This window comes from Mobula birostris, chromosome 5 (assembly GCF_030028105.1).
Source record: "Mobula birostris isolate sMobBir1 chromosome 5, sMobBir1.hap1, whole genome shotgun sequence".
NCBI classification, from domain to species: Eukaryota; Metazoa; Chordata; class Chondrichthyes; order Myliobatiformes; family Myliobatidae; genus Mobula; species Mobula birostris.
In genome coordinates this window covers 31,364,610-31,388,085 of record NC_092374.1, presented here as the reverse complement: position 1 = coordinate 31,388,085, position 23,476 = coordinate 31,364,610, and the positions used below count along the sequence as shown (strand labels likewise).

Genomic DNA, 23,476 nt, shown 5'->3' with positions numbered 1-23,476 from the left:
GCCATGAAAGCTTCTCAATTCTGGCTCTCTGCCAGGTCCTCTGGGCAACATGGACATCCCTGCTCATCTGATCCAATGAGGCATCTCACCAGGTGTCTTTTTTTTTTAAAAGCGCATGTGCTTCACTTGCATAAGAAGGAAAGTTCCACCAGTTTGATTGGGGGGGGGGGGTGGAGAGAGAAGGGTAGCTGCCCTCTAACTTCTTGCCATGTTAACCCAAATAACCTTTTCACTATCTTACTTGATCAGGTGAAGTGCAGTTGGTATGTTGGATATGGAGTGTGGGGTAGCAGAGGCAAAGTTCTAGGGCGCGTAACAGTTTGTACAAGTGCCTAGGCAGTCTACAGGTACGTTTCTGCATGACAGCAGTATTTGAAAGGCTTGAGGCACACCTCAATATTACTCAGTTGTGCAGGGGTTCCCACTCATAGGGTTACCAACTCAAGGCTCTTCTCATGGAGGTTGGGGCGAGTGCCCTGGTAACCATTCCCAACTGCACAGGACCTCCTTAGTGGCATTCATTTCATGGATGAGAACTTCCACATCCCATTTAAACCTGGGAGTCCCATCACTCTCCCCTGCAACCATTCCTCATTCTATGTACCTGTGTGTTGTTGTGAATCGATTGTCATGCTGTGTGCACCTCTGTGGCAACACCTTCTTACGAGTGCTTTCCTGCAAAAAGATTGGACTGAATTTCCTTCATTAGAAACCTTGAAGGTTACTTCTTCACAGCTTCATTCTGCGCACTTGATGATGTTAATACCAATTTTGCTTCCCTCAACCCCACTCTAACGCCCCATGATTTGATCTGACATCAGTGCCACAATGTAGATGCATCAAAAACAGTGCAATACCATTTCTATATTATCAAAATAATCCTGTCCTGAATTCAGCTTTGGAAAACAGCATGTGCTCTTTTAAAAAAAAAACATTTGTTATACTGATCAACTGCACAAGTGACTCTCTTGAAAGTTCACCACAGAGACTGCCACAAAACGGTTAATTGTAACAATTACTTACAACCTCTGCATTTGACAGCTCATTTCTTTTTAAACTAATTCTAATTTAAAATACAAAAGTCTTTTCATTTCAAAATGGCAATTTCTATCATTCTCAAGTGCAATGATTCATACATTCTAGGTTCACTTCAAGTAACACCACTGATAATACAATTTAAAAGATAGTACATTTTGTCTGCCATTTTAAATTTATTTTACCAAATCCTTTGAATCTTTCTATTGGTAATAATAAAAATTATGCTTTTTGATTACATACTGGTTCCCTCTGCTGACCAAAATCCGTATCACCACACCACAGAAAGGACACAACAATATTACAAAGATGCAGAGGACACTCAAGACAATGGTCAGGGTTGTATTTAAAAATCAAGGAGAGACTGGTGAGCTGGTTGTTTGCAACACAAGGCCGAGGTACAGTTTAACAAGGATGCTTAAAACTATGAGAGGCTTGGACAGACTGAGGAGCAGGAACCCATTTCCTTTCATCAGTACTCTTGACACCCCCCAGGCTTCAGTCGTTGACTTGAATTACAAAGACGACACTTTCAGGAGTGCTTTGACATCATCAACTTGCTGAGTACACAAGAGTATGAAACTTCACTTAAACCAAGCCCTCTGACAATCAGCACCCGCAGCTCTGGGCCACATCCCATTAGACGGGTACATAGAATAGGAAAGTTTTGGAGGGATAACGGACCAAACACAGGCAAATAAGATTAGCTCTGAGATTGACAAATTGGTCAGAGTAGACTAGTTGGGCCGAGGGGCCTGTTTCCATGATAAATGACCAACTCCAGAATGACAAGAGCCATCCATCAGCAAAGGCAGATTTCAATGATAAAATTTATCATCCCTTTCAGTGGGCCCTGCATAATTTTTGGCTATTTGAGTGAAATGGCACTTGAGGTTCATAGCCTACACAATCATCATGGTCTATAAGGCAGAGAGACCCTGCTCTCCTATAAGTTTCTGAAACTGTCTACTTACAGCGAGCACCTCAGACCACTGGAGAAATAATACCCAATCCGTCTTAGCAAATGGCTGAAAAGGCAAACAAATGCCTATATCCTCTCTCAGGACAGTGCTCTCACCTGTCACACAGAGTAATACCAAAATTCTGAAAATATATTATTTCAGGTTGTCTTTTGGCTAAGATATTATTAAAAGGATCCATCTGCCCATTCAATGTGGCAACTTTGATGTTTTTCCGTCCACATTCTGAATTTTGACCTTTATTCCAGAATCATAAACTTTAACTCAATTAATCCAAGCAAAGCCCTGCTACAATTGTGTGGCATGTGAAACAAAAATGAAATCAAGTTACTACACAGCCTTGGGGCACTGAACAAAGCCACAGGAACAACAGTATTTACCAGTGTTTCAGGTAGCAACAAGTGTAAATGAGTTTTGAAGACAAGATCTCACATAGAAAATTGACTGGTTGGCTCGATTCTGGTTAGACAAGAAGCTTATCTAGCCTTTCACCAAGTGTAGAGTCAGGCTAACTTTAAAACAGAAATCTCCAGCTGTACCATAGTAAAGGATATAGCTGATGTAAAGAATTTATATAAATTTAATTATTTACCACTATTGAAAAAAATTCAAGAAGATCTTGACAAATGGATGATATTACCAATAACATTAGTAGGTAGAGTCAATGTTGTAAAAATGAATATATTTCCTAGATTACAGTATTTGTTTCAAACATTACCAATACAATTGCCACAGAAATTTTTTCAAGAGTTAAATAGATGTGTGAGAAAATTTCTTTGTAAAGGTAAAATGTCGAGAATATCATTGGAAAAATTGACATGTAAACTTAGGTTAGGAGGGTTACAACTTCCAAACTTTACAAACTATTATAAAGCAAATCAACTTAGATTTATTGCATCTTTCTTCGATGATCGAAAACCAGCATGGATTAAAATAGAACTAGACAAGATAGGAGAAAATAGACCTGAAGATTTTATATATAAATGGGAATCTAAATCGATACGGGAAAAGAAAGAATCTCCTATATTAACTCATTTGATTGATCTATGGAATAAGATAAATGTTGATAATGAAACACAGAAGTCTCTATTAGCAAGGAGACCTTTGTTCCAAAACACACTTATTCCTTTTACAATGGACTATCAACTTTTATATAATTAGTACTAAAAAGGGATTAAATTTATAGGTGATTGTTTTGAACGAGGTATATTGATGTCATTTGAACAATTAAAGGATAAATATAAAATATCTAATAATACTTTCTTTTGTTACTTTCAATTAAGGGCTTACTTAAAAGGTAAGCTGGGTCAAACAATGTTTTTGCCAAAACCTAATGAAATTGAAATTTTAATTCAAAAAGGGAAAATTAAAAAATTTATTTCTTGTATGTATAATTTGATTCAAGAACAGACAATTAAACAAGGAACCCATAAGTCAAAGCAAAAATGGGAAACAGATCTGAATATTAATATTGATGAAACAAATTGGTCAAGACTTTGTCTTGACAGTATGACAAATACAATAAATGTTCGACTTAGATTAGTACAATATAATTTTTTACACCAATTATATATTACACCGCAAAAAATAAATAGATTAAATTCAAATCTATCTGATAAATGTTTTCGGTGTAATCAAGAAATTGGTACTTTTTTACATTCTACTTGGTCTTGTTTTAAAATTCAACCCTTTTGGATAAATTTAAGAATCTTATTGGAACGAACTACTGGAACTCAACTTCCACATAACCCTGTATTATTTTTATTAGCTGATATTGAAGGGATAAAACCAAAACTTAAATTGAATAAATATCAGAAAGAATTTATAAAAATTGCATTGGCAGTAGCTAAGAAGACTATAGCAGTTACTTGGAAATCTGATTTGTATTTAAGTATGGATCGTTGGAATAATGAAATGGTTAGTTCTATTCCACTCGAAAAAATTACTTATAATTTAAGAGATAAATATGTAACATTTTTGAATATTTGGCGCCCTTATTTACAAAAGATAGGATGGCATATTTAAGTGCTCCGATAAAGACTTTGGTCACTTGAGGAAAGTAATGAATAATTATACCAAATTTATTTTGAATCCCATGGATCATGTGGAAACCTTCCAATACCCAGGCGGCTCTTTTCTTTTTTTTTCTTTTTCTTTCTTTTTAGGTAGGACTATATATGGGGGGGGAGGGTTAAGGGGGGAGGGTAGATTCTATCTTTTCATGTATTCTTTTTGAAAATTCAATAAAAATTATATTACAAAAAAAAGGATATAGCATGCTTATTCTCATTACATCTTCCCCTCCCCCACCCCATGGAATGAGTAACAATGATAGAAATCAAGGAATCTTTGCCCCTTCCGCCAGGCTGAGTTTCCACAGCAGTGAAATCATTGGTACCTCCTAACCAAAACATCCCCAGCAAGAACTGAATTCTGCTGCAAGTGAATACACACTCTTCAGAAAACTTAAAAATGAGTTACGTCAGAAGTCACCACCCACAGTCTTTCATTAAATACAGAACAGAAGGGACGTCAACAATTGAAGGACGGGAAAGGAACCAGGGAGTTGCTGTTCAAGTCAGGTCAGGTGCACAGTAAAATTATGCACTGGTACAACGAAACACTTGCTCACAGCAGTACCACAGGCATGTAGGTACAGATGACAAAACATAAATTATACATAAGTTAAACATAAATTATACAAGACAGTGAAAAGAAAAGATTGCAAAAGCAATACATTACTGCAAAACAAAGACAGAGGCAAGTTCATGGATGTGCCAGATGTGGTCTGTAGTGTTCCAGTGCTGAAGTAGGATTCAGGTTGTGCACACGTCGGCTCAGGAACCTGGTGGCTACAGGAAAGTATCTGTTCTTGCTGATGCTGTGGGACCCCTGTACCTCCTGTATGACTGTCATTATAACGCCTGATTAGTCAGTATCAAGTCTTCCATAATAGTCCTGTAAAGTCATTGCAGACTTTGTAATACACTTAAAGTTCCCAATTTCTGATATGGAAACCTTAGATATACTGTATGTGGTGGAATAATGCAAGTTATAGGAATAGAATTAGGCCATTTGGCTCATTGAGTGAGTGGGCTCCACTACAGGGCTGATTTTTTTCCCCAACCCCATTCCCTGCACTCTTCCTGTTACCCTTAGCCGCTTTACCAATCATGAACCTATCAATCTCTACTGTAAATACACCCAATCACATGTCTCGTATAGCTTTCTGTGGCAACAGATTGCACAGATTCACACCCTCTGGCTGAAGAAATTTCACCTCATCTCAGTTTTAAAAGGATGTACCTTCATTCTGAGGCTGTGCCCTCAGATCTTAGGTTTGCCTACTAATGGAAACATCCTCCCCATGTCCACTCTGTCTAGGCCTTTCAGTATCTAGTAGGATTTAGTGAGATTCCTTCTCCATCTATATAGGTATAACTGTAGAGAGACAGAGTATGGAAACAGGCCCTTCTGTTCACTGAGGCCATGCTGACCCATTTACATCAACCCATACACTCAAGACCCAGCAGTAGGACTGAGAATGGAGAGGGAAGAGAGAAGGGCTGAGACGGGTCAGATGGACCAAGGAGCAAAGGATAATAGGCAGATGCAGACAAAAAGATAGAGCCAGGTGGGGGCAGATTAGGGTGAAAAGCAGGGATACCAGTGCTGGCGCCTGATAAGTACAGAAAATGGCAAGGGGTGAGGGGAGATAATCCAGAGGGTGTAAGTAGGGAATGGAACCGAGGTGAAGGAATTGGAGAGAAAGGGAAGGTGGACTGAAACAGGGAATGGAGATCTGAAGGGAAAGGGAGCAAAACCAGGGTTGGGAAGGCTATACTTGTGTACAGTCGTGTACAGTTTTGATTATCCTGTTATAAGAAATATGTGGTTAAACTGAAAAGAATACACAGCGGCTCTATGAGGATCCTGCCAGAACTAGAGGGCCTGAGTTATATGAAGAGCTTAGCCAGGTTGCTTGAATTGAATTGACTTTATTTCTTACATCCTTCACATACATGAGGAGTAAAAATCTTTACGTTACATTTCTGTCTAAGTGTGCAATTCATATGAGGGGCATCTTATAGAAATGTCTAAAATTATGAGCTGCTTAGGTGGATGGTAACAGTCTTTTCCTCAGGGACATCATCATCATTACATGCCGTGTTGTATGAAGTGGGCAATCGTGGTCTTTGACCATGAAGGTTCTTGGAAAACATTTTCTACAGAAGTGGTTTGCCATTGCCTTCTTCTGGGCAGCATCTTTACAAGACAGTTGGCCCCAGCCATTATCAATACTCTTCAGAGATTGCCTGCCCTGAGTCAGTGAGCGCACAACCAGTTCTTGTGATATGAACCACCTGCTCTCACTGCTTCACTTGACTCTTATTCATAGGGGCTAAGCAGGTGCTACGCCTTGGCCAAGGGTGACCTACAGGCGAGTGGAGGGCAGGAGCACCTTACACCTCCTTTGGTGGAGACAGCTCTTTACCCTGCCATCCTCAGGGCAGGGGAGACCAAAACAAGAGGGGCATAGATTTAGGCTGGGGAGGGGGAAGATTTAAAAAGGTAACCAAGGGGCAAAGCTTTTCACCCAGAGGGTGGTGAGAAGGTACATGCAACCAGCTGCCAGAAGATGTGATCTGAAGTAGTTGAGGCACATACAATAGTATCACTAAAGCACTGGATGGTACTTGGAAGGGAAGCACTAGGAGGGATATGGGCCGAATGCAGGATACTTGGACTGCTCAGCATGGACTTATCATTGAACCAAAGAGCTGCATCCGTGTTGCACTGCTCCATAACACAATAATGGCTTGTAGATTAGTTAGTTGGGGGGTGGGCACAGGAAGCACTGGTTATCTGAAATTGTAAAGTTAATGTTTATTCTATGGGGTTTAGGCCACCAGACGGAACTATGTATTGTTCCTCCTGCTTGCCTTGAGCCTCACCTTAGCCGTGCAGAGCCTTAGGACAGATTGGTCAGTGGGAGAAATGGGAAGAAGAGCTAAAATGGCTAGCATCCAGAAGTTAAGGATGCCCATTGCATTGGTGCTCTGCAACCTAGCCAGGGTTTGGTCTCGCCAGAACAGTGGGAGTCTCATCAGGAGCACTCAACATAGGAGACGAGATTCGAGAAGGTTCTCGCAAATCTTTGCTTAACCTGAAGGGTTGGTTAGGCCCCTGGCTGGTGGTGAGAGAGGTGGTGTAAGGACAAGTGTTATGCCTCCTGTGATTGCAGGGTAAAGTGCCAGGGGTTGGGTGGGGGGGGAGGGGGATGAGTGGGGCTTGAGAGCAGATGTCCAAGAAATGAAAGGAACATAAAGGAGGGCGTTATCAACCACAATAGAAAGGAAGCCAAATTTCCTGAAGGAGGACACTTCAATGTCCTGGAGTGGAAGGTCTCATCTTGAGAAGAGATGTAGCAGCGAGAGAAAGTTGTAGAAAGGGGTGGTATTCTTACAAGAGACAAGGAAGAGAGAAGTATAGTCAAGGCAGCTATGGGACTCAGTTTTTTGTAGTAAATGTAAATGGATAATTTTATATCCATCTCAGGAAACAAACTATGTACAACTCTGACATTGAATACAGCGGTGTGGTTAACAGAGCTTCTGCCTAGGTTCACTCCTGACCTCAAATGGTGTCTGTATGGAGTCTTCGTGTTCATCCTGTGATTACATGGTTTGCTCTATGTTCTTGTTTCCCAGTTTGCTAGGTCAATTGATCGCCATAAATTCATCCTATGTCATTAAGTGAGGTGTGGGGGGGGGGGGGTGAAGAAGATCTGGAGAATAAAGGAAGGATTAAAACAGGATCGGTGTAAATGGGTGGCTGTGGTCAGTGAGCATCTTTATGCTCAAATTAGATGATCAGTTTAAAAATTCCCAAACAAGTTTGAGGAGTAAAAGAAAACTACACAGAGAACATTCTCGCTGCTGTCTGTAAGGAGTTTGTAAGTTCTCTCTCCCTTTGACTGTGTGTGTTTCCTCATGGTTCTGCAGTTTCCTCCCACAGTTCAAAGCCATACCAGTTGGTAGGTTAACTGGTCATTGTAAATTGTCCCACGATTCAGCTAGGGTTAAATCTGGGGTTGCTGGGTGGCGTGGATCTAGGGGCGGAAGGGCCAATTCTGCGCTGTATCTCAATAAATAAAATAATAAATAATCAGATAATTTGCCTCAAGAAACACATGCAATGTAGATCATGACAACATTTAAGAGACAACTGAAGAAGTAATTAAGACAGAGAGAGCATCAGGGCAGTGGAAAACCTGCAGCATGACAATGCGGCATGAAAATGTCAGAACAGACACAATGGAAAATTCTCATTTGTAATTGGGGCAGGGTTGAAGCTATTTAATGAAAATCTGAAAAGAACTAACAGGTATATTATACAGAAAGACTGCTACAGTATGAAAAAAGGTGCGACACACACATCTAGACAAACTGCGCTCGTGGCGCTAGCAAAAAGGACACGAGTCAAGAAAAGGGGGGAAAACGGGACTAAATTAACATTAAAAAGATGGCGATGATTGGAACCATTACAGCATTTGGTGGTGGCATTGAAGGCTGGGCAACTTACATTGAGAGAGTGGAGTTCTATTGTGAGGCTAACGGTGTTAATGATGAAAAGAAAGCCAGCGTCTTACTCAGTATAATGGGAGCAAAAACATACAGGCTGCTACGGAGCTTGTTAACCCCTGAAAAGCCAGCTGACAAAATGTTCAAGCAAATAGTGGACACTCTCCAACAGCATTTAAACCCCAAACCACTGGTCATTGCTGAAATACTTAAATTTCACAAACAGAATCAGAGCAAAAATGAAAGCATTTCTGAATATTGCGCTGAATTGCGCAAATTATCAGAACATTGTCAATTTGGAGCTGGTCTATCAGACGCATTGAGGGACAGGTTAGTGTGTGGCATGCACTGTGAAACCACACAGAAGAAGCTCCTGGGTGAAAAAGACTTTACGTTAAAGAAGGCACTGAACATTGCAATATCAACGGAAATAGCAGCACGGGGTGCTTCAGAGATACAACAAAAATCTCTGGAATATGCTAGGAATGAAATGTCACTGAACAGAAATGAAGGAAAGAAATGTTACCGTTGTGGGAACATGTCACATGACCCTGATGACTGTTGGTTTAAAGACAAAGAATGCATAAACTGTGGCAAACAGGGCCACACTGGCAGAGTATGCAAAGCTAATAAACAGCAGAAAAAGGACAAAATACAGAGAAACAAGAAACCCCAGAAAGGAAAACACAACAAAATGTACACAAAATGGAAGAAAGCAGTTCTGATGAAAACGAATCAGACAAAAGTGAATTGTCTTGTCTGCAACTTCACAGCATGAAAGAGACAGGTGGTTGAAGAGTAATAAGGATCACTCCACAAGTGGCAAGGCGTGAGACTGAAAATGGAGTTGGACACAGGCTCAGCTTTAACTGTGATCTCTGTACACGACTACAAACGCCTATTTTCTCACATATCTCTGAAACGAACTAAACTACTGCTAAAGACTTACGCAGGTTAGAAAGTGCGTCCCAAAGGAAAAATTAAAATGACAGTGACCTACAGAGATAAAACACAGCAGCTGAACCCCTATGTACTGGAAAATGGAGGACCACAGTTGTTGGGACGTGAATGGCTCAGGAAAATCCAGTTGGCTTGGCACTAGATGTGTTAACAAAGGAGGGCAGCTTGGTGGGGAAGATGTCCGCAGCTCTCCTCTCACCTATTGTCAACTACTACAACAACGAGGAGGAGCTAGACGTCAACGGTGAGGACGAACATGGTATCCGTGGCCATGACTCGGATGAAGATACAGAGGATGCAAGGGAGACAGATATTGCCAATAAGCAGGATGATGAAGACTACCTGGAAGTAAAAGAGCAGAAGTACCAGGAGAAATTGACATCTCTCAAAAGACAGCTACAGCAGCTACAGGAAGTTACTTTGCAGGAGTATCAGAAAAGGATGAAGAAACTAGATAAACAATACAAGGAAAGGATACGAGATGCAGAGCTTTTTCCGCAACTGGAGACAGAACAAGTGGAAAGGAATTATATTAAAGAGAAGAAAGCAGCAGTGAAGGAATTTGAAGATAAAAAGATTGAGTTAGAAGAACAGAAAAAAAATGATTAAGAATGAGAGGCTAACAATGGAGCTCACAGGAGATTCTATGGAAGTAAAGCCAATAATGACCAGGAAACTAAGGAGGAGACCTAATGACCCTGCTCCAATTAGAGACAAAAGACGAAAACCTGCACCTGCACAGTTAAATTACTTGTTAACAGATGAACAGATAATGGACGATCTGTGAACTCTCAATAAGCTTAAATCTCCAAAAAGACCAGCATCTCCATCTTCTCCTGAGCACCTTCCCAACACTCCTGCTGAGTCACTAGCACAAAGATATGAAGCACGAATAGAAGATGGAAAGTTATATTACGATGAGATGGTATCATAAAGGTCAAGCTATCTATTCAGAATCTAAGAGAATACGAAGAATGGCTGTGTAATTAGCTTAGTCAGAACAAATGAGATATGGGTAAGGAAGACAAGTGATAGCACAAAGATGCGTATATATCTAGGACAGTTGCACAGAGGAGTCTTCATTATACAGAGACAATCTGCTGCCTAGAACTCTTAGCAAGTTGGAGGCACACATATTCTTAACTCCCTATGCTCAGAGCTCAACTTTTTATGACTTTTATATGGAAATCTGTATTAAAACAAACAAGTTTATTGACAGATGTTACCCGGAGAGGCAGAGAAGATACGCCCCCCACCCCGAGACTTGAGTTATAAATTGGTCTTAGACCAAAAGTTAAAAAAAGGCTTGTTATAATTTGATACTAAGTTACTTTGTTATAATTTGACATTATTAAGTTGCTAAGTGAACAAATTTTGTATGTTTGTATGTTAAGGGTAAACATATTTGTTTAGCATAATGCCCCAGTAAAAAAAAAGCTCATACACTATTAAAATAAAAGGGGAGGAGTGTACCGTATAGCCTACAGTATAATAAGGGACTACTTTATGTTTTAGTAACACGTCGTTGAATGCGCTATTAGGTGCGTATTGATCTGTACCTGTGCGCCGAGTTCAGTTTCTGCCAGTAAAGAACCATGAACCTTAGCTCCCATCTCCAGCGTTTTTATTAACAGCACTTTTGTGTAACCATGCCACATACACAATAAGCACCATTACTTTTCCACTTCTCAACTATGCCTTCAATTCAGCTGTTTCCCAAATATATTTCACAGTTGGCCTTTGCCACTCAGAATTTGCTTGTCCCTCACGGACTCCTAGCTCTATATTTCACTGATTCACATACATCCTGGTATTTCAAGACCACTTTAAGTTATTTCATGACTATATATTTCCCATACCTGCCAATTTAACCACTTACATTCAGACGAAAAGACATCAACAACATAAATGTAAAACATTTTTTTAACTCAGAAATAATTGGGAGGAGACTGAACACAAGCACAAAATTAGTAAATGTTTCATAAAGTCATAGAAACACAATAGCATAGGAATCGACACCTTCAGCCCACTTTATTTTTTTTTCCCCTGAACATTTTATTTCTTTCTAGCCCACTTTATTCTCGCCATCATATAATAGTCTCATTTTCCCACATTAGGTCTATACGCCTCGTGTCTTTCCTATCCACACACTCATCCAAATGCCTTTTAAACATTGTATCTGCTGCCACTGTTAGCAGCAGCCAGCAGATACCCACTACCCTGCCCCAAGATCTCCAACAAATGTCTTTACTCTCACCTTAAACCTGTGCCCTCTAATCTGAGACCACACCCCCATTCTAGATGGAAAGTTTCTGACTACTTTTGATTGATTGATTGATGATACAACAGGCCCTTCTGGCCCATTGAGCTGCACAGCCTGTAACCCACCTATTTAACGCAAGCCTAATCATAGAACAATTTACAATACCCAATTAACCTACTAATCAGTACGTCTTTGGACTGTGGGAGAAAACTGAAGCACTCAGAAGAAACCCACGCAATCACAGGGAGAACGTTCAAATTTCTTACAGATGGTGCCAGAACTGAAATCTGAACTTCAGAATGCCCCATGCTGTAACTGCATCATGCTAACCGCGATGTGACCACGACACCCAATACCACACTGCTCAATTTCAACCAATTGGTAACAGCTTTGAGGAGCAAATGGGCAAATAGTCCTGTCTAGGTCCTTCATTTCATCACTGGGCAGATCAACACCTGAAACGTTTCATTCTGTATTTCTTCCTCAGACTTTGCTGTCTTCATATCACTTTAAAATTTTTAGGACCCACTAGGTTTGTAAAGCAAAATACACAAACCATATGCCCTTCATAATTTTAGAAACCTCCATAAGCTTGTACTTCAGGCTCCTACATTTCAGTGAGAGTAAACCTAGCCTAGCAAATCACTCTTTACAACTACATCCCTCCATTCTAGGCAAAATGCTGGCGAGTCTCTTCTGTATTCCCTCTACTGGTTACCACATCCCACTTGTAGTGTGGTGACCAGAACTATACACAATATTCCCTTTGTATTATGACACTGCAAAGCCATTGACTACATCAACAACATTCTGTCCTTCTATACTTTCTACCAAAGTTTTTAACCTCACATTTCCCTCCTTACATCCCTTCTGTCAAAATCTACCTCACTTAATCCAACAATGTCTGGCTGTCTGTCTAGGTACCATATCCGATGTGGACGTTGGTGACCATGGTTTTCCATATAGATCTATCCTTCATTCTTAATCCAACAATATCCTTTGTAAATTCCATCTATCTCCCCTCAAAAATATTGGATAGGTATTTGTATTAACGCAAACTTGTTATTGCTTGGTACATAGAAACAGTATTAACACAGAGTTCCCATTTCATTTTATGTTGTCAAATCTCAGATGAAGGCGGCGGCAGAAGCAAGGTACAAGATGCATGCGTTTAACTGCATATGCCTCAGAATTAAATTGTCCTGCCCTATCAGCATTTGGATCAGTTTCCCTAAAGTTCTGTACAAGACTCTCTTTTACTAAACATTGGATTTCTAATTTATCATCAGTGTCCACACTGTACAATGTTTTATTTATAAATTATCAGTCTTCTTGCTCTTTGCTGGACCCTCAGGATTTAGGGGACAGGCTTCCAGCTCCAGTTTTGTGGACTCTAAGGCAGTTGATGAGGCCAAAGTGGGAAATGCAGAGCATACCACTGATGGACAATTGATGCTCAACAGCAAGGGAGGTGAGCAGCTCAGGAGATGATATGCTCCTCCTAATATTTACGCTTAGTTTCTGTACTGTCCTGAATTCTCAGTGTAACCCAAATTGAGTAATCTTGAAGTGACAATTCATATAACTTGCAAGAGATGTTACTCTTTTTGAAAGCTTTGAGAACATAATTGAATCATTCCCTGCATCTTCCTGGCAATCTCTTATTGTGACAGAGCTCAGGATAAAACAGCTGAGATGATGAGCTCCTGTCAGTAACAGGCAAACAAAATACCAGGTCAAAGATGCTCATCAGAATCTCAGAATCAGGTTTAATGTCACTGACATTTGTCGTGAAATTTGTTGTCGAGATCTAAATGCTCTTGCACTTAAATTCCCAAACTGGATCACAACATCTCCAAAAGTCATTCATTTTCTGTGTGCTGCCATGTACCATTGTAAAAATACAATAACAGCATTTTCTTTTTATTGCTCTCTATACTGCCATACAAAGCATATTACTCATGAATGATGTCAGGCATATGAAAATACCACTTATAAAAACAGTAACATATTTTATCTAGATGTTTCTGTACTTCCAATACAGTTCAGTCCTAAAGTCATTGGGCAACAGATTTTCGACTATGAACACCAATGTAAAATAAAACAGGCTTAGAAATGGGGCAGAATTCACATACAAATCTGCAATGATAATAGTCCTTTACAAACTTTCGACCTCTGCTCCCACAGGCCAAAAACAGACATACACATACAATATCTGAGTGAATTTCTTCCTTGATTTAGATAGCTTCTCATCAATTCAGTGAATTCTAAATCAAGGAGATTTGGAAACTTAAAGGGAATAAAACAAGCAAGACATTAAATGAATGTTGTGACTAGAATTTTTTGCACTACTTTCTCAATCTATCAAGCACAGGCCCTATTTATTTTATGAACACATGCAAAAGCTTAAAAAGATGCACTTACCAAACTGGCAGTGAGAGAAGGAGCTGACTGACCCAGCGCCTGACTGCGCATACGAACAAGATTTGTCGTCTCCATTGTCTGTTGCCACGGACCCTGTGCTGAAGCAACCGGAAGAAGATATTTTCCTGTAGGACAAAGTTTGTTTCCCATTAGTCTAAAGAATCACACACATCTTTAAAACAGAGCCACTTCTTTCCAAAGTGGCCTTACATGGCAAAACCCAACTGATCTTACAGTCCCTGGGTAGGGTAGTATTAGAATTTGTACTGCTGCATCATTTCGCAGAACATGCTGGACTGAACAGAACTCAGCTGCATATCTCTAGCTAGCACATGAGGAACAGAGTCTTCATGCGAAGGGTAGAGCCCATTTGGAATGAGCTGCCAGAAATAGTGGTTGAGACTGGTACATTAGCCAAGTTTAAAAGAAACTGGATCGGCCCCAAGTGTCAACTGTGCTTTTTTCCATGGAGGCTGCCGGGCCTGCTAGGTTCCTCCAGCATTTTGTGCCCATTGATCAGATTTCCAGCATCTGCTGATTTTCTCTTGTTTGGAGAAGTACTTGGATCGGACAGGCTATAGGCCACATGAAGGCAGATAGGACAAACTTGTTGGGCAATACAGGTGGCACCGATGACTTGGGCCCATGTTTCCACGCTAAAAGACCATGATTCTGCTTGGATTCAAAAGCAGAATGACTACTTAAAGGTGTTACCATCAGATAACTCTCAAAGCAAAATATCAGAGGAGCCAATTATTCAAGGGCTGTACAACTTGTGTTCTCAGTATTATTTATTTATTATTATTAATTTTTTTGCATTTGCAGTTTGTCTTCTTTTGCACATTGGTTATTTCTGAGTCCTTGTGTGTAGTTTTTCATTGATTCTGCTATATTTCTTTTTTTCTACTGCGATGGCCTGCACAAAAATGAGTCTCAGGGTAGTGCATGGCAACATATACATATGATAACAGTAAACTTACTTTGAAATTTGAACAAAAACAAATTCCTGGAACAAAGCAGGAGGTCAGGGAATTTTTGGGTCATTGGCGTTCCAACAGAACTACAATAAGTTAGAATAAAAAGATGTTTAAGGAGGTTGGGGGGGGGGAAGAGACAGCAAAGGAAGGTATGCAAAAGGGTAGAAGGATTGAAACAATCATTTTAATTTTCATGATAATATATTGGTAACAAATCAAGGAGCAGAACTTCCAAGGAGGAGTCTAAGGCTAGAGATGGAAGGACGCAAAGAGGAGCTGATCCAAAGGGATCCACCAGCAGTCATTCTGCGTTCCTACGATAACAGAAAATACTGTAGTCATACCTCCATTTACAAAAGGAATGTTACCTGGAAAATGTATAAGAGGTAGGCAGAATGCACTAGGACCGGGCTCCCAACCCGAGGACCAAAGACTCCTTGGTTAATGGTATGGGTCCATAGCAGAAAAAAATGTTGGGAAGTCCTGTACTACAAGTATTTTGTTACAATGCACAGAGAATGGTGTGATATTCATCATAGCAAAACCAGTGAAAATAACTAAGAAAACAATTGTCTGCCTTATATATTCTGGTTTAGTCTCTTAGGTGTCACAGTGAAGACTTTACAATCTGATTAAAGGGTCTTACTGACTCATTTCCTCATCTGTCACTCAAGATCCTTGGAAAGGACACCAGGAATATCAGAGTTAAACAGTCATACAGTACACAGGCAGATATTTTGGCCCACAATGTCCATGCCAACATCAAGTAGCTGTCCCATTTACCAGCATCTGGTCTACAGCCATAACATGATGAAATATCTGCTGAAACGTCGGTCCAAACCTCACGGGCAACCTTGGGGTGGGGCCAAGGTACTGCAGTTCCTTCACAGCTAACCCAAAAATTTATGTCTCCATCATCTTCATCATCAAAAGTTTCTGATAGATGAACGATATCTTTCCTGCTCCCATCTCTGCTGATACTCTACGCAATCTGATTGAAGGTTTATCACAGTTTAACTTTTCACACAAAAATGCATCACCTAGCAGATATGCACAAGGTTATCCACATTAATGTCGTGTCTTAAAAACTGAATATGTTAATTCAAAATGATTACCCTCCAATTGGTCTTTTGTCTGTTATATGACAGCTGTCAACATTTACAAAGGGATTCCATTCAATCATTTTGATTGGTACAGAACAAAGCACTTCACAGGTCCCAATACATGTTATCTTCATCATCCATTTGGAAATTCCCCAAAGAATCAATAGGAAAAGTACAAGTCATGAGATTTGTTTAAATATTAAATATAATAGCAAAAAGATGTAGTGGGTTGTTTCCCTTCATTATACCCCAATAATGAGCATCCCATGTGTCTCTTTTATGCATGCATAATCTCACAATAAATATTTACATCACGGATCTTTGCCATTCTATATTCCTCATTAGAAATGTTAGTTACACTTAGACACATCTGTACCATACTATCACTGTTTATTTGCACAACAGTCGTTCTGTAAGAAAAGCATATCCCACATTAAGAGCAGTTTTGTATTTCAGGGAAAAAGGTAATCATGTACTGTGCTCTAACATGATTTTGCAAACCTAACACCATTGTATCAAAATAAATACGAGTCAGAAGGAATTATTAACATTAAGTAAACGAGTAAACACTTTACTGGAAAAGCATGGCAGGATTAGTGTTTTTTTGTCAATGTTTACTCAAATGTCAACTTCACCTCATTCATCATCATTATGTGCTGTGTCGTATGACGCAGGCAATCATAGTCTGTGGTCTATGACCACGATTGTTTTCGGAAAATTGTCCTAAAGAAGTGGTTTGCCGCTGCCTTCTTCTGGGCAGTGTCTTTACAAGATGGGTGACCCCAGCCACGATCAATACTGTCAGTGGTCACGTAATCAGGACTTGTGATATACACCTCCATTTTCACAGATTAATGACATATTTCTTTCAATAATCACAATTCTTTAGCATCTCTATTACAATAACTGTATCAAAAGGGCAAAGACATATTTCACTGATTTTTTAAATAATATTACTGCAAATTAACAGAAGGGATTAAAAGAGGCATGATTTATTAATTTATACATATTTCTTACTGTTTAAGGATTATATGGAACTTTTAATTGTATACTGCTACCATTAACAAAAATTCAACCCCACATCCTAATGTGAAAACCCAAAAATAGAAAATGCAAATCAAAATATTTACTTAAAAATAAGCAGTGATTTTTATCGGTCAAAATATCTTCAGAAACTACAAACGTGTAATTCAGCCAGGTCTAAATGAAGTACACAATTCTTTGAAAAAGACAAACATGACAGCTAATTAGAATAAAAGTTTTGTAGTGGATTTTTTCCTCAGTAATGAAAAGTGATGCTAGCGTGGAGGAACACACAAGTAGAACAAAGAGTTCCATATTTTACAAAATTCATTTTCCAACAAGCAGATTATTACTAGCAAAAAGGTTTTTACATCTATTAAGTAGCTTTAAAAAATAAAGTTACTTTTACATACCAGTCAAGGCTCCCCCCAGACTGCCACGTCTCAAATACTTTGCATCTTCACTTAGCTGTCTGTTAAATTTCAAAGTTTTGCCAGAGCCACAAGCAAGATCAGGGTTGCTGGATTTCCGAAATGGGAAGGATGGTGGGCACAAGATGTGGTCAAACTAGAAGATAAAAGACAGACATTAAACTATATTTATAGTAGCAATTTAAGGTAAACTATAAAAATTGCTGCTTTTGTATTTTTCAAATAACAGTATTTATAATGTTCAATTACTTTGGTTCATAGTAACACAACTTGCAAGAAATATGAAGACAGTTATACAGTTTCTAGAGACCAATCAACACTAATATGTAGGCTCTAGCACATAAACAAGCTTTATATCAGACATTTTTAATGTGATTCCCTAATGAAAGAGTCATTCCATAATCACATTTTATACACCAATTCAATATTAGGAATGGTCAATTGTGTTTCACCCCCATGTCATTATATCTTTTTACATTAACTCAGCCCTATTATTACAATCAATCTGTAGTAGTTTTCATTAGAAGGCGGATCTCAAACCTATTACAAGAATTAGGAGGCAGTCCTTTAATACTGAGATGTATCAGAACTTCTTTTTCAGAGGGTGGTGAATCTCCAAAATTCTCTGTCTCAAAGGGTTGTGAGGGTTAGATCACTGGGGGAATTAAAAAAAAGTATCAGAGACATTTTTGGAAGTTCAGGAATTACGGGCATTGGCAAGGCAGAGGAGTTGAGGTCTGGGGAAGACCAGCCATCCTATTGAATGGGGGGCAGGTTTGAGAAGCTAAGCGGCTTGTGCCTGCTCCTATATTCTTATGGCCTTAAGATCTCCTTGCTGTATTCGAAGAAGCAAAAAAGGTATTTTCACATGGTAGTCTATTCACCATGGGTGAAATGTACCTATCTTTTTAGGAATGCTGAAATCATCTAACCCTCCAGCACTTCTCCATGAGCTTTTGATGTTGTTGGGAATCCTAGGCTTTCAACTAAATCAGAATTGGTCAAGAGTTTTTTTTAAAGAATAGAATCACAAGTAATGTCTAAGTTTATGAGGATTCCTGGGAATGCCAAACAGTGTGCAATTTGCAATAAAGCACAGTTTCCAAATCCAGGAGGATTTATCTTTAAGCAGATTCCTCACTGATAATTGTATTAGCGTCTCCCTCCTCCTTCCCCATCCTTTACAACACTCAGCCAACGTGTTCATTTTTCAGACTGAGGCTTCCCTTGTTCATTGAAGCACAGAAATCTGCACTTGCTGTGAAGGATTATTCTCAGCTTCTAATAGCACTGGGATCAAACAACCAGGCACCCAGGAGGCCAGTGACCAGCTCACTGCAAATTTGAATAATGCTGGGAATTTAGCATCCAGCTCAGCTGCACAGGATCAAAACTTAAACAACAAATCAAATCCAAGGTGGGGGGTTGGGGAGAAAAGCAAACTACTGGAGCAACGCAACAGGTCAAGCAACGTCTGTGGGGACAAGAGGGTGGATAATATTTTGGGTCAAGACTCTGCGTCAGGGCTAAGCGTGAAGAGGGAAGATAACCTACATAAAGAGACAAGAGAGGGGGAATAAGACGAGGGGTGGTAAGTTACAGATGGAAGCAGGTGAGGGGGCAATGACAGGTAGGCAAAGCCCAGTAGCAGAGGAGGGGGAAGAGGCCAGTGAGAGAAAGTAGGGAGGGGCATCTCGAGACAGGCAATTGGTGATTGGTAGAAACAGATGAGGGATACAAATCTGGGCACATCAGGGCAGGTAGGGGCAGGGGAGGCTGCAAAGGACCAGCTTTATTTTTCATATGTACAGTACTGTGCAAAAGTTTCTGGCATGCATTTATAGCTAGGGTGCCTCAGACTTTTGCACAACAGTCTTATTTGTCAACGTGGAGCAGAGAGCAAGTTTGTAAATCTGGTGGGAGCAAAGAATATTAGGAGGGGCAAGGGAGGAGCACCATGGGGAGGGGTGTGGGACAGGGGGCAGAGGAGGAGTGCCAGGAGCAGGGGGACACACCCAGCCCTGAGACACCAGGCAAGGTCATTTGATTCCATACAATTGGCTTATTGATCATTACAGAAGGTCTCCCTGGTGCTTCCCACCCTCTCCCCTCTGCCTTCCCCTTTTCCCAACCATGATTCCCCCTTCCCACTCTCAGTCCACAATACAGACCCATATCAGAATGTTTATCATCACTCACATCTGTGATAAAACAACTTTTTTTGAGGCAGCAGCATAGTGCAATATATAAAATTACCACAGTACTATGCCGAAGTGAGAGGCACTTCAGCTATATGTGCCTAACAATTTCGCACAGTACTGTACATCGAAACAGAGTGATGACAAGACGGCCCACAGGGATGGGGTCCAGCACCTGGCCGCATGGTGTGCTGATAACAACCTGGCCCTTAACACCCAGAAGACCAAGGAGATCATTGTGGACTTCAGGCATGCTAGGAGCCACACTCATGCCCCCATCTTCATCAGAGCTGTAGTGGAGCGTGTATCAAGCTTCAAATTCCTTGGTGTCCACATTTCCGATGATCTCACCTGGTCCCTGAACTCCTCCAGCCTGATCAAAAAGACGTAACAACACCTTTATTTCCTGCGGAGCATCAAGAAAGCTCACCTCTGTCCCAGGATACTGACGGACTTTTACCGCTGTACCATTGACAGCATACTCACCAACTGCATCTCAGTGTGGTATGGCAATTGTCCCGTATCGGGCCGCAAAGCACTCCAGTGGGTGGTGAAAACTGCCCAGCGGATTATCGGCACCCAATTGCCCACCATTGAGAACATCTACCATAAATGCTGCCTGGGCAGGACGAAAAGCATTATCAAGAATGCATCTCACCCTAACCATGGACTTTTTACTCTCCTCCCATCCAGTAGGCGCTACAGGAGCCTCCGCTCCTGCACCAGCAGGCACAGGAAGAGTTTCTTCCCTGAGGCTGTGACCCTGCTGAATGTACATCACAGCACTAAGCAGTATTGCACCCATACTGTACTGTCTCAGTACTTTTATATTTGTGTGCTGTAGCACTTTTTATTCGCAGTTATTTTGTAAATAATACTATTCTTTTGCACTTCTGGTCAGATGCTAATTGCATTTCATTGGCTTTGTATCTGTACTCTGCATGATGACAATAAAGATGAATCTAATCTAATACACTGTTTGAGTTAATGACCAACTCAGTCTGAAGTAATGCTGGGATCAGCCTGCAAGAATCACCATGCTTCCAACACCCATATAGCCTGCCTACAACTTGCTAACCCTAACCCACGTCTTTGGAATGAGATAATCTTTCTCTTATCTGATTCCACCTATCACCTACTAACCCTCGTCTCAAATCTCCCTTTCACTTCCTATACTAGCCACCTTTTCTCTACACTCTATCCTGACGCAGAGATCTTGATCTGAAATATCAACAGACCTTTGCCTCCATATATCCTCCCTGACCTGCACAATTTGCCCAGCAGTTTGTCTCATTGTCTCATGTCCCCAAACAAAACCGCCCGGCCCCTGCAATCCATATTCACTACATGGTTTCGAGAAACATTTTCCTTTTCACAAGAGGATTTACAAAGCAAAAATCACAGCTGAAGAAAAATCATACATCATTCAGTCTGCTTCTCAACGATTGCCATTGTAAATTGAAATTTAGGTTAACAAAAAAGCAGCTTTCAATTTGCACGAATATTGACAACCAATGCCATAATCCAGCCATACAATTCCCAACCCAGCGATGAAAAGTTGCTGACCACACAGTGCTACAGGGTGTACTGAACAGTCACAAAGGTGTTTTGAGCCAGAGCATTTGGTTACATTCCTCTATTACAACAAAGGAAATACTGAACGGAGTTTTAAAGAGCTCCCTGGTGGTCTAATAAGTCAAATCTTGGCTCAGCTTCTAAATTATTGTGTCAAACTTTGCTATGAAGGTGTCCACTGGCTTTGCATCTATCCTAACTATAGTAGGAGATGTCCAAATTGCACACAGGGAATTCCCACTGTCTGCCCACTGGGGAATAAAATGATTCCAATTATCAAAGCAATAAGATAATGCCAGACTTACACTGTCTCCTTATCAGCTACACGTTCCCGAGAGCACTTGTTTTATTTAATAAGTGAAAATGAAATTTAACTCCCCCCCCCCCACTGAATATGGGGAGCAGCAGGCACTCAGTTGGTCCCTGAAGAAAGCAGCGCAGTAAAAATATTAGGACAATAACATGAATACAAATATCCCTTCAGCCAGTGGCAAAGTTAAATTTCACAGATATTATTCTTAGAAAATCTCAAATGCACCCCAAGAGGTCTGCCATAGCAGCAGCTGTTCATCAGGATCCACTTGTGCTACACCTTACCTTCAGCCTCAGGTCAGCAAACATTGATAAGATTACAAATTTGGAGGGTTGTGCAATGTAAATGGTAATATGGCTCATGTTTAAACTTGCATCCTTTCCAAAGGACTAAAACTGTTCAACTAAATAATAAATAATGTACCTACTATCTTATTTAAACCGCTGTACTCTTTCTTGAATTCGGTGTTAGCATTGTAAATGTTCTTTTGCAGAAGAGAAATGTGTCGAATAAAGTTATCACCCACACTGCATTTAGAACATACAGCACAGTACAGGCCCTTTCAACTACGATGTTGCACCGACCTTTTGCCCTACTCCACAATTAACCTAACCCTTCCCACCTACATAGTGTTGTAATGTGAGTCTCATTAGAAGTAAGTTAATACTAATTAGGATAATGGGGGGTTTTTACTTCCGTTCTTTTTACCACCGGTGTGCTTTGTATATAGTGTTCCGGCCATGCCATACAGGTTGTGAAAGCCTCTGTATACACATAACGGTTTTGACGTTCGAGATAAAGCGGTTTCTTTGGGCATGAATTTGTCCAGTGTACCTTTTTCAAAGTAGAAGTTACCACATATTTTTGGTGATGAGGTGAACTGGTTTTGTGGACATGTCGGCGCGTTTTGAACGGGAGCAAGCAACGCCGATAAGGAGCCTCAAGTTCAGATGGCTACATTTGGGACTATCGGTGAATTTGTGGAGGTAACGGAGGACTGGCCGGAGTATGAGGAAAGGTTGGGACACTTTTTCTGTACTAGTGGAATTACTGAGGAGGCTAAGAAGCGCTCTATTCTCCTGAGTGCATGTGAGGCGAAGACTTACAAGCTAATAGGGAATTTAGCCACACTGTGGAAACCAGGGGACATTTCATATGACGAACTGGTCAAGCTCGTGGGCACTACAATCCAAAACCTTCTGTGATAGTCCAGCGGTGTAAGTTTCACAGCCATTTCAGGAAGCCAGGTCAGTCTGTGGCCAATTTTGTGGCCGAGCTTCGGCAGCTGTCAGAGCATTGTGATTTCGGAGCGGTGTTGGATGACATGCTCCGTGATAGACTGGTATGCAGCATTAATAATGACGACATACAACACTGCCTTTGACTTTCAAGAAAGCCTTAGAGATTGCCCAAGGCTTGGAGAGGCTGTCAGAGACACCTGTAAAGGCGACCCAAATCAAGCAGTAGACAGAGAGGGACCCAGTCCTGTCCCAAGTCAAGACTTTTCTTTTACAAGGTTGGCCCAGAGTTGTGAAAGGAGAGGAACTGAGGCCTTATGCCAAACACATGACAGAACTCAGTCTGCAGCAGGATGGCTGCATTTTCTGGGG

The 23,476-nt window shown here is 40.6% G+C and overlaps 1 protein-coding gene and 1 pseudogene across 9 annotated transcripts in view; one reads left to right on the top strand and one right to left on the bottom strand.

The window, feature by feature from the left end:
• LOC140197598 (microtubule-associated serine/threonine-protein kinase 4-like) overlaps nucleotides 1-23,476 on the bottom strand; it is a 437,605-nt gene that overhangs the window by 324,288 nt on the left and 89,841 nt on the right. For all 9 annotated transcript variants that reach the window (XM_072257798.1, XM_072257805.1, XM_072257800.1 and 6 more), the window contains exons 2-3: nucleotides 17,763-17,916; nucleotides 14,247-14,371 (exon numbers count right to left, since the gene is read on the bottom strand). In XM_072257798.1, the coding sequence (XP_072113899.1) occupies nucleotides 14,247-14,371; nucleotides 17,763-17,916 (279 nt within the window). The remainder of the gene's footprint in view (nucleotides 1-14,246; nucleotides 14,372-17,762; nucleotides 17,917-23,476) is intronic.
• LOC140197460 (sin3 histone deacetylase corepressor complex component SDS3 pseudogene) lies at nucleotides 9,737-10,168 on the top strand (annotated as a pseudogene).